The 12579-nt window shown below is 42.7% G+C and overlaps 1 protein-coding gene across 1 annotated transcript in view; it reads right to left on the bottom strand.

Annotated features, from left to right (window-relative positions):
* Positions 1 to 540: 540 nt before the first annotated feature.
* The window catches only part of RHBDD2 (rhomboid domain containing 2), a 16576-nt gene continuing 4537 nt past the window's right edge, over positions 541 to 12579 (bottom strand). Inside the window, exons 3-4 of the mRNA XM_006859834.1 lie at positions 4565 to 4715; positions 541 to 898 (exon numbers count right to left, since the gene is read on the bottom strand). Coding sequence (XP_006859896.1) covers positions 541 to 898; positions 4565 to 4715 — 509 coding nt within the window. The remainder of the gene's footprint in view (positions 899 to 4564; positions 4716 to 12579) is intronic.

Below are 12579 nucleotides of genomic sequence, written 5' to 3' on the forward strand. Positions count from 1 at the left end.
AGGCTTCTGCCCAAATCCCGGTGCTCTTTATATTCCCTGGCTGCCCAGAAACAGACCAAACACGGCAAGTAGCTAGGAGGCAGTTTCTTTATCAAAAGTCACTGGCTCTCACCCAGGCCTGTCTCACTGCTTCTGGAACAGGAGATAGCAGGGGAGAATCAGGACCACACACTACACAAGCTGACACAGACACAAAGACACTATGTAACCAGGCACTGTTTACAATGACAGGAAGGAAAGGAAAACTGGAAAACAGCCAACAGGAGTCACTGACGCCCCTTGACCCAGAGCCCAGAAACCCGTCCTGCGCTATCAGACGATGTGATGCGTCTCACGTTCTTCAACTGTCAGCTGAGGATGATAGACTATGCATCACCAAGTTGTCACAGGGTAAATGAGACTACAACAGGGTGACATTTACCAGTGGGCTCAGCACAGAGTTTGACACACAGAGGTGCTCAATAAATAAGGTCTGCTTCTGTTCCTCTTTAAATCAGAAAAATCTTAGCTCAGAGAAAATCGGACTCTGGAAATTCTCCATCAAGGAATCGGGACCCTTGAACACTCCTTGTTGCTGGCGGAGTCTGGAGTGCTCAGGGACCCAGAATACACTGTGCCAGGGCAGCTGTGGGGGGTGGGGGGCTGGACCCCCAGAGAGGCACCCGCTGAAGCCGGGTAGACACCAGAGGAGTTAGGGGTCGGGCCAAAATGGTTTTGTACATAACACAAGCCAGAGGCAGGCTGGTATGGAGGCAGGCTGGGCATGTGGTCAGGGGTACAGGTTGGCCAGGGGGAGAGTTTCTGACCATTGGCATGCTGCATCTGGGTGACAGGGTGACCTGGGGACAGGTGAGGATGGCAGTTCTGCGTCGGGTAAGAGCCGGGCACAGGATTCAGCCTGGAATAGAGCAAAAGAAAGAGTTGAGCTGGTTCATACCCAGGCTCCTCCACCTGACTTGCCACACAAGAAAATCAGGGTTTGCTCTTCTGCTTTGTATTAACAGTGAGATTTTGCTATTTTCTTTCTGTGACTAGTTTGAAGTACTAAGTGGGGAGAAAGGCTCATCTTAACCTAACACAGAACAGGCGCCCGAGAGAGAAATGCCCGCTGTTGGCTATTCAGCAAGCCAGCAGTAGGATGGAGAACTGCACGGTGTACTTGAGATGTAACTTCCCAGCAAGCAGCTGCAAACCGGATGGAGCCAGGTGCCAAGTCCCTGCAATCCTCCTCTGTGGAGTGAAGGTGCTCACGGAACAACACACTGCTTGCTCCCAGGCCTTGCTGACAGTCTCTCAGCAAGACACACCATATTCTCGTTCGGGGGGCCTTCAAAACAGGGTTTCTGAGGGGATCTGCTGGGCCATTCAACTCAAGGAATTCTGCTCAGAAGGGTATGGAAACCGTCTGGGGGATTTCAAAGGTGTAATCTTGGTAGATATTTAAGGAAACAGGATGATCACGGGGGCTTATTTATTGCTTAGAAGTTTCAAGACAATTGAAAACTACATAGGTGAGAAAAAGGCCAAGGAAATTGCACCAAAGACTTTTTCCCCATCACAACCATGCGTCTGCTCATTCTTCCAGGGTAGCATGGGCTGTCCTGCAAGTTTCATTGGGAAACTTTATTCCATGCACCCTATAGCCGTGATTTTATCCCTTCAGACTGCTGTTTGTTTCCAAATTTCAAAGGACATTTCAAAGGAACATGATTTGAGTCCCTTGAGGACGCCAAAGCTGCCATTTTGACGTGGTGTGAATGAAAGAACACAGAACTCCAGGGGAGGGTCAGAGAGGTGGAAACACCGCCTTCACACATATACAGTCCTATTGTTGTTGGTAGGTGTCATCAAGCCAGTTCCAACTCTTACCGACCCTATGAGCAACAGAATGAAACACTGCCTTCACCGTCCGGCACCATCTTCACAATCGTTGCCATGCTTGAGCCCACTACTGCTGCTATTTTGCCAATATATCTCGTTGAGGGGGTCTTTCCCTTTTTCACAGACCCTCCACTTTAACAAGCATGACATCTTTCTCCAGGGAGTAGTCCCTCTTGATAACATGTCTGAAGTCTGAGAGATGAAGTCTGGCCATCCTGGCTTCTTAGAAGCATTCTGGCTGTACTTCTTCCAACATAGATGTGTGGTTCTTCTAGCAGCCCATGGTACTTTTAATATTCTCTTCCAACATTGTAACTCAAAAGCATCAATTCTTCTACGGTCTTCCTTATTCACTGTGCAACTGTCACATGCAGATGAGGCTACTGAAAACACCATGATTTGAGTCAGGCACACCTTAGTCCACAGACAGACATCTTTGCTCTTGAACACATTAAAGAGGACTTGTGCAACAGATTTGCCTAATGCAATTTGTCATTTGATTTCTTGACTGCTGCTTCCATGAGTGTTAATAGTGGATCCAAACAAAATTATGTCTTTGACAACTTCAATCTCTTCTCCATTTATCATGATGCTACTTATTGGTTCAGTGGGAGGATTTCTGTTTCCTTTACATTGAGGTACAACCCAAATGGAAGGCTGTGGTCTATAATCTTCATCAGTAAGTATTTTAAGTTCTCTTCGCTTTCATCAAACAAGGTTGTATCATATCTGCATATCGCAGATTGTAAATGAGTCATCTTCCAATCTTGACACCACGTTCTTCTTCATATAATCTACCTTCTCTGATTACTTGCTCAGCATACAGATAGAATAAGTGTGACGAGAGGATACAACTCTGGCCCACACCTTTCCTGATCTTAAACCACTGAGTGTCTGCTTGTTCTGTTTGAATGACTGCCTCGTGGGCGTGGTCTATGTACAGGTTCCCCATGAGCACAATGAAGTGTTCCGGAATACTCATTCTCTGCAATGTTGTCCATAGCTTGTCAGGACCGACACAGTCAAAAACCTTTGCGTAGTCAATAAAGCACAGGTAAACACCTTGCCAAGATCCATCTGACATTAGCAACGACACTCCCTCATTACAAGTTCTTGTGTGAAACTGGTTTGAACCTCTGGCAGTTCACTCTCAAATGTACTGTTGCAGCCATTTTTTAATTATCTTTAGCAAAATTTTACTTGTATGTAATATTAATGATACCGTCCGATGATTTTCACATTTTGTGGGATCACCTCTCTTTGGGATAGGCACAAATATGGATCTCTTCCAATTAGTTGGTAGCTATCTTCCAAATTTCTTGGCATAGATGAATGAGTACCTCCTACTTCATCAATTTGTTGAAAGATGGCAGATATGACGAGAAACAACAGCTTTGCATTTTGATATCTGTTTAAAAAAGGTTTCTTACAATTTTGTAGCAGTACTTTTTGAGTTGCCCTGATATTCAGGAATAAAAACTCACAGCTCAGATTTCCAGCTAATGAGCTGTCTGTACTGAAACTAACTTCACTACAAACACACAAGGCTGGGGCTATGAATAAAGACATATTCTAGAGGTTTTTGTCCTCTGACCTTCTGTGTAAAATTCTGAACATGGAGACCAAAGGTTAATACTACTGACGTATGTGTTCGGTGATAGGACTGAATCTCTACACATTTCAGTTAAAATTCGATTTTACAAATCAGATGCTTAAATATGTGTGTGTGTGTGTGTGTGTCTTTAGAACCCAAGGATTACGTGTTATATGCAAAATGAGTGCGTTTGCATTCTGTTGGGTTTTTTTCCCAATTCCCTGGAGCTGGCAAAGGCTGAGAGCGTCCACTTCCTAGAGTATTCAAGCCACAAGGAGCAACTTTCAAGCTCCTGCATCTTGACCAGTGTGGAGGGAAAATCTGCCCCCTGACAGGGTGAGGGCAGAAAAGGGTCCCTGCCAGAGTGCTGGGACTTCACAGGTCGGGACTGCATAAGAAAACAAGATCCCTAAGTTGAAAAGTCTCCACATAAACAAAACCAGCGAGGAACCCAGTGAAGAGGGTGTGCGCAGGACTTGGAAGCAGGAGACTCTCGCTCTAGACTGGACTCTTCGAGGCATGCTGGTCCCCTAGAGAAAGATGTACTTTGGGCCTTCTTCTATGAGGTTAGTGTGAGTTCTGGCAGTTGCCTAGCGCTTTCCACAGTGAGGTTAATGAGCTGGGGCTGGATAACAATAACCTGGCCCCATCTTGCGGGGTACCCTGGCCAAGAAAATCCTGCCTCTCAGGTCCTAGGGGCGGTGGTGCTGCCTAAGCAACCCAGTAGTTTCAAGGACTAGTTGTGCTTCTGGCCAGCATTACTGGCCAAAGCCCAAGCTACCCAGCAAAGAGTGTTTGTTTGCGCTGAGGAGTGTTTAATAACAATGGATCAGGTCACTTGCTCCCATAATCTGCTCACAAGTCACTCAGGATTATGCTCAAGTGTCCTCAGATGCCTTTCTTTCCCATTCTTGTTGGTTCCTTATGTAACTGAGGGAATTCAGAGGGCTCAAAAGACATTTGTGCAGAGATTGTCAAAGACTCCGCCCACAGCCCACGCCTTTCCTCCCCATAGCACCCAACACGCCACAGCTGCCCCGGGCCCTACACCTGGCTCTAAGAACAAGGTTCCAGAGTTCCTGGACTTACTTCCGGCTCTGGGCTGCTCTTCTCTCAGCTGAAGACCCCGAGATGTACTTGAACACGGACAGCCTCCTCATGAAGCTGAAGGGGAACTTCTGGTCAAGCTTCAGTGCCATCCGCTCTGAGAGGTCGATGGAGTAGCAGTAAGTGAGGCCATCTGAGGTTGGCATGTTAAGTGAAACAAGAGAGGGCTGAGCACCCACCCCTGAAAAAGGCAGGTTCTTGTACTTATTTCAGGGCATGAAGGCTTAGTCACCAAACACTCTGGCACTCTGGCTGCGTTTCAAGCTCGGGAGAAACCAAGAGTCGAAAGTTTCTCCCCACTATACCTCACAGGAGGACTGTGGGAACATGGCCTTGCAATGGGGAGGGCAGATGATAACAATGAACGTTTTCCTGTGTCAATTCAGCCCACCTCTTGAGCCCTTCTCACCTTTGCAACCACAGCCAACACAGCAGGCAAAACTTGTAGCACGTAATGTGGAGTGGTGTCCTGGCGTGGTGCCGCAGGATAAACACTGGACTGCTAACCAAAAGGCTGGCAGTTCAAATCCACTAGTCACTTCTCAGAAACCCTATACAGGGTCACTATGAGTTGAAACTGACTCGACGGCACTTAAAAACAACAGACAACTCGACAGTAATACCAAACCAAACCAACTGCCATTGAGTGGCTAGGACCCACAGCGATCCTATAGGTCAGAGTAGAACAAAGCAACGGCCTCGGCTTTTTCCTACAGAGCAGCTGGTGTGGGTTTGAACAGCCACTGCGCCACCAGGTTTCCTTCCACAATAACTGTTTGGGACTTCAATACACCACCTTCAGTTCTGGACAAAACATCGTTAAAAAACAATCAGGGAGGATATACCCAGGGCCACGGAGTCTATTTCAACTGACAGCGACCCTGTGGAGGATTCCTGAGGCTATAAAGCCTTACGGAAATAGAAAGCCTCATCTTTCTTCCTGTGAAGCACCTGGTGGGTTTGAACTGTCAACCTTGTGGTTCAAAGTCTAGTGCTTTTCCTATAACACCACTGGGACTCCTAAGTAAGGACATTGTTGTTGTTGTTATGTGCCGTGGAGTCAGTTCCGACCCATAGCGACCCTGTACAGGGTTTCTGAGGCTGTAAATCTTTACGGGAGCAGAACGCCTCATCTTTCTCCAGTGGAATGGCTGGTAGTTTCGAACTGCTGACCTTGCGGTTCACAGCCCGATTCATAACCACTACGCTACCAGAGCTCCTTAAGGACATAGAGGATTTAAATAATACTATAAACAACTCCTTGTGTGGCGCTGTAGGATAAGCACTGGACTGCAAACCACAAGGTTTGTGGTTCAAATCCTTCAGTTGCTCCTCGGAAACCCTATACTCATGGGGTCACTATGAGTTAGAATCGACTTGACGGCACTTCATACCAACTAATAAGCCAAGTAAGGCTAATGGACACACAGGGAACACTTCATCTACCATCAGAGAAATGCACAGTTTTCTCCTGTGTACACGGATCACGTCCTTCAAAACAAGTCTCAACAAATTTTAAAAGATTGAAACTATAGCAAGTATCTTATCTGACCCAAACCCAGTAATATTTGAAATTAACAACAGAAGCAAAACCAAAACAAAACAATTACATGTAAATTAATTACCATACTATCAAACAACTACTGGGTCAAAGAAGAAATCAAGTGAAGTAAAGAAATACCTGGAGATAAATGATACTGAAATACATCACATGAGGACTTAAGGAACGTGGCGAAAGCTGCCTTCAGAGGAAAAGTGATAGCAATAAACTCCTACATTACAAAGAAAGGTCTCAAATAAATAGTCTTTTATTTATTTGAGTCTCAAATAAATAGCCTGAGGAACTACAAAAAAGAAAAGCAAAGTAACCCTAAAGCTACAAGAGGCAATTAATAAAGATCAGAGCAGAAATAAAAGGAAAAGAAAGAGAGAGGGAAAAAAACACCCAGAAATAATCAACAAATTCATTAGTTGGTTCTTTGAATTGATCAATAAAATGGACAAACCACTTGCTAGGCTGACAAAGACACAAAGACACAGATGCTAAACAATAAAGTGAAAAATGAAAGTGGAGACATCACAGCTGACCCAACTGCAACAGAAAGGATCATACAGAATACTATTGACACTGAACTCCAACAAAATGGGCACATTCCTAGCAGCACTTAATCTAATCCGACTCAAAAGGAAGTGGAAACCACAAGAGATCCATTAACAAGTGAAGATACTGAACCAATAATAAAAGCCTGGGACCAGCAGTTTTATAGGGGAATTCTACCAAACATTCAGACAAGAACTGGTACCAATTCTAGTCAAACTTTTCTAAAACGTAGAGGAAGAAAGAATTCTCCTGATGGAGCCGGCATTACCCTAGTACAACAAGACAGCTACAGACCAACATCTCCTATGAATATGAAAATCAAAATTCTCAGCAAAATACTAGCAAACAGAATCCAATATCATAGTAAAAGAATTATACATCGTGATCAACTGGGATTAGTGCCTGGAATGAAAGGTTGGTTCAACACAAAATCATTTACTAAAATATACCACATTAAGAAAACAAAGAAGTTAAAAACAAAACACACATGGTCATCTCAATAGATGCAGAAAAGGCATTTGATAAAATGCAGCACCCTCTCTCAATGAAAACCCTTAACAAGATAGGATTAAAAGGGAATCTCATCAACAGCCAACATTATACTCAATGGAAAAAGACTAAGAACTTTCCCCTTGAAAACAGGAATAAGACAAGGATGCCCACTCTTACCATTCCTATTCAATAATGTACTAGAAATTCTAGCCAGAGCAATAAGGCAAGAAAAAGAAAAGGCATGTAACTTGGAAAGTGTCATGGATGGAACTGTGTCATCCTACATCCCAAAATATGTGTCAACTTAGCTAGGATATGACTCTCAGTGGTATGATCATTATGTAATAAAGTTGTCTGCCAGTTATGTGATGATTAGTTTGAAATAGGCCATATGCTTAGGCTACAAAACAAGTCTCAACAAACTGAACAAGACTGAAAGCTGTGGAATGATGGAGTCATCTCCCATGATGTGATATCATTATTCTCCATTTGTGATAGGTTGTCAACCCTTAGCTCTTATGTGTGAATGAGGCAAGATGCGGGTAGGTGGGCTATAACACCCTTACTCTGGTCATCCAGCTGTCTGTCGGTCTCTCATACTGTGGTGGTTCGCATGCTGCTGGAAGCTGACCACTAGTATTTTAAATATAAGCAGGGTCACCAATGGTGGACAGGTTTCAGTGAAGCTTCAACAACACTAAGACAGACTAGGAAGGAGCAGAAGACTATTTCTGAATGTTTAGTCATTGAAAACCTCATGCATAGCAGCAGAACACTGTCGGATATAGTGCCGGAAGATGAACAGTGTAAGATACAGTGCTGGACAATGAGATCTTCAGATTGGAATGCATTCTAAATATGAGTACAGAAGAGCTGTCTCCTCTAAGTAGAGATGATCATAATTACGAGATTGGAGTAAAGCTCTTGGGACCTTCATTTGCTGATGGGGCACAACTCAAAATGAGGAGAAACAGTTGCAGACATTCATCAATAACAGGAACATAAAATGTATGCAGTAAGAATCTAGGAAAATTGGGAGTTGTCAAAATTGGAATGGAATGCACAAAGATCAATATCTTAGGCATTAGTAAACTGAAATGGACTGGTATTGGTCATTTTGAATCAGATAATCATAATACTGTAATATGATAGGAAGGACGAATTCAAGAGCAATATGACATTGAATTTCATCAACAAAAAGAACATTTTAAGATCTGTCTTGAAGCACAAAGCTGTCTGTGATAGGATAATATACGTACAACAAGGAAGACTAGTTATTACCACTATTATTCAAATTTATCCACCAACTACTAAAGCCAGTGATGATGAAACCAAAGAATTCTACAAAAATACTTTAGTCTGAAGTTGATCAAACATGCAATCAAGATGTATTGAAAATTACTAGTAATTGGAATGAAAAAGTTGGAGACGAAGAAGGATCAATACTTAGGCTGGAGATCGCATGATAGACTTTTGCAAGACCAACAATTTACTCATTGTAAATATCTTTTTTAAACAACGTAAAAGGCAACTGTACTTATGAACCTCACCACATGGAATACACAGGAATTACACTGACTACATCTGTGGGAAGAGAGGGTGGAAAAGCTCAATATCATTATCAGCCAAAACAAGGCCAGGGACCAATTGTGGAACAAACTATCAATTGCTCTTATGCAAGTTCAGGCTGGAGTGGAAGAAAATTAAAACAAGCCCTTGAACATATTCCACTTGAATTTAGAGACCATCTCAAGAACAGATTTGATGCATTAGACACTACTGACCAGAAGAGCTATGGGATGACATCAAGAATATCACACAGGAAGAAAGCAAAAGAACACACTCACATCTCTCAAGCTGAAAAAATTCAAGCCTTGATTTGAAATACTGAAGGATGCTATGGGACTCCTGGTGTAGGATCACCACTGAACTGTGACCCACAGATCATCAGTTCAAACCCATCAGCTGCTCCTTTGAAGCCCTATATAGGGTGACTATGAGTTGGAACTGACTCAATGACACTTAACAACAACATGGGAAATGTACTGAATGACGCAGAAAGCATCAAAAGAAGATGGAAGGAATATAGTCACTGTACAAAAAGAAATTTCAAGAGGCAGCATATGACCAAGAACCGATGGTACTAAAGAAAGCCCAAGCAGCATTGATGGCATTGGCAGAAAACAAGGTGCCGGGAACTGATGGAATACAAACTGAAATCTTTCAACAAACTGAGGCAGCACTGGAGGCACTCACTCATCTATGCCGAGAAATCTGGAAGACAGCTACCTAGCTAACTGTCTGGAAGAGAGATTCATAAGGTAACCCGACTTGATGTGTAAATCATCAAATATTAATATCACATGCAAGTAAAATTTTGCTAAAGATAATTTTTTAAATGGCTGCCCAACAGTACATCCACAGAAAACTGCCAGAAATTCAAGTTAAATTTCAGAAGAGGATGTGGAAAGAGGGCTATCACTGCTGAGATCAGACAGATCTTGGCAGAATGCAGAGATGTTCAGAAAGATGTTTACCTGAGCGTTATGACTATGCAAAGGCTTTTGACTGCATGGATCCTGACAAGCTATGGACAACACTACACAGAATGGGTATTCCAGAACACTTGATTGTGCTCATGAGGAACCTGTATACAGACCAAGAGGTAGTTGTTTGCACAGTACAAGGAGATAATGAATGGCTTAAAATCAGGAAAGGTGTGTGCCACGGTTGTATTCTTTCACCACACTATTAAATTTGTATGCTGAGCAAACAATCTGAGAAGCTGGGTTATATGAAGAAAAATGTGGCATCAAGACTGGAAGACGGCTCATTAGCGACCTGCAATATGCAGATAATACAAACTTCCTTGCTGGAAAAGAAAAGGACTTAAAATACTGATGAAGATCAAAGACTACATATAGCCTTCAATATGGGTTGCACCTCGATATAAAGAAAACAAAAATCGTCACCACTGCACCAATAAATAATATCATGATAAATGGAGAAAAGATCGAAGTTGTCAAAGACTTCATTTTGCTTGGATCTACAATCCTCTCTCATGGAAGTAGCAGCCAAGAGTCCTATGCATAAAACAGTCTTAAGCAGCAGATTTGCTTAAACAACATATTCCATTTGGCAAATCTGTTGCATAAGACCTATTTAGTGTTCAAAAGCAAAGATACCAGGAAAAATAAGGGCTAAGGTGAGCCTGACCCAAGCCATGGTATTTTCAGTAGCCTCATATGTATGTGAAAGTTGGACAATGAATAAGGAAGACCGTAGAAGAATTCATACATTTGAGTAGTAGTGCTGGAGGAGAATATTGAAAGTACCATGGACTCCCAGAAGAACAAACATACCTGTCTTGGAAGAAGTGTATCCAGAATGCTCCTTAGAAGCCAGGATGGTGACACTCTGTCTCTTATGCTTTGGACATGTTATCAGGAGGAATCAGTCCCTGGAGAAAGACATCATGCTTGGTAAAATGGAAGGTCAGAGAAAAAGAGGATAACCCTCAATGAGATGGATTGGCACAGTGGCAGCAGTAATGGGCTCAAGCATAGCAACAATTGTGAGTATGTTGCAAGACCTGGCAGGGCAGTGCTTTGCTCTGTTGTGCAGTGTCGCTATGAGTCAGAACCGCCTGGATGGCATCTAACAGCAAAAACTCAGGCCAAAGCTCGGATTCATTATAAGGGGAGTTTTCCTGGGGTGTGGCCTGAATCACCTTTTATCTTACAAGAGATAAAAGGACAAAGAATGGACCAGAGAGGAAGGGTCTCAGTAACACCAAGAAAGAAGAGGTAGGAGCGGAGCTCATCCTTTCGACTTGGGATCCTTGTGTTGAGAACCACATTGACCCAGAGGCAGACGGATGCCAAGACATATGGGTCCTTGCGAAGGCATGCTGGGCCCGCATATGTTGACAGGAGTGAGTGCCTCCTAGACTGCGAGAGAATACATTTCTCTTTGTTAAAGTTACCACTTGTGTTATTTGTTACAGCAGCACTAGAAAACAGAATTGAAGCGGTGAGACTACTGCTATGAGCAGACTTAAACCCAACATCCATAATTATACTAAATGCAAATGGATGAAACACAATTTAAAAGGCAGAGCTTTTCAGACTTAAGTGTGAACTATATGCTATCCAGTAGACATGCTTTAAATATAAAGACACAAATATGTTAAACTTTAAGAATAAAAAAGATATGCATGTAAGTACTATATAAGGGAGCTGGAAAAACTACATTATTATCAGACCACACAAACTTCAGGGTGAGAATATTGTGAGATAAAGGGTCGATTCATAATAATAAAAGGGTCAATTATTCAAGATGAATTGCCAAAATGCATATGTACCCAATAGATCATCAAAAGACATGAAGCAAAAACTGACAGAGTGGGCAGGAAAAACAGCCAAATCTACAATTGTAACAAGTTGGACATTTTAACAAACCTCTCTCAGTACTGATAAGGACACAGAAGAACTGGACGTCAACGTCTTTACCTAACTGGCGAATTCACACCCCAAACCAAACCTATTGCTATGGGGGGGTTTCTTGGCTACATCATTATGAAATCAGATCGCTAGGCCTTTCTTCTGCAGTGCTGCTTGGCCCGCCAACCTTCGGGTTAGTTTTCTGTTAAGTGTTATCAAATCAGCTACAACTCATAATGACCCTATACTGGGTTTCCAAGGAGCAGCTGGTAAGTTAGAACTGCTGACCTTGTGGTTTGCAGTCCAGTGCTAATCCTATGGCACCTTGCCAGGTTAGTGGTGGCTGAGTGCCGTGGAGTGGGTTCCGAGTCATAGCGACCCTGTACAGGGTTTCCAAGGCTGCAAATCTTTACAGGAGCAGAAAGCCTCATCTTTGTCCCACGGAACAGCTGGTAGTTTCGGACTGCTGACCTTGAGGTTAACAGCCCAATTCATAACCACTATGCTACCAGAGCTCCTTATGTGACATATATAGAACATTATATTACCAACTAGAGAATGCATATTGTTTTCAGCACACATAGAACATTCACTAAGATATTCTAAACGCTGGGCTAAAAACAACCGCAAAGTCCTATAATCTTACAATGTTCTCTGATCACAGGAAATTAAACTAAACACCAAGAACAAAAAACAAACCTGGAAAAATCACCAAATATTTAGAAATTCAGCAATTCACTTAATAATATCCCTCAGATCAAAGAAAAAGTCACAAGGAAAATTAGAAACTATCTTGAATGAATTGGTAATAAAAATACAACATACCCAAATCTGCAGGATGTAACTAAAGAAGTGCTTGCAGGGGTGTTTATAGCTTGAAATCTTTACATTGTTGTGGTTAGGTACTGTGGAGTCGGTTCTGACTAATAGGGATCCTATGCAGAACAGAACAAAACACTGCC

The sequence above is a fragment of the Chrysochloris asiatica genome, unplaced genomic scaffold (assembly GCF_000296735.1).
Source record: "Chrysochloris asiatica unplaced genomic scaffold, ChrAsi1.0 scaffold00034, whole genome shotgun sequence".
NCBI lineage: Eukaryota > Metazoa > Chordata > Mammalia > Afrosoricida > Chrysochloridae > Chrysochloris > Chrysochloris asiatica.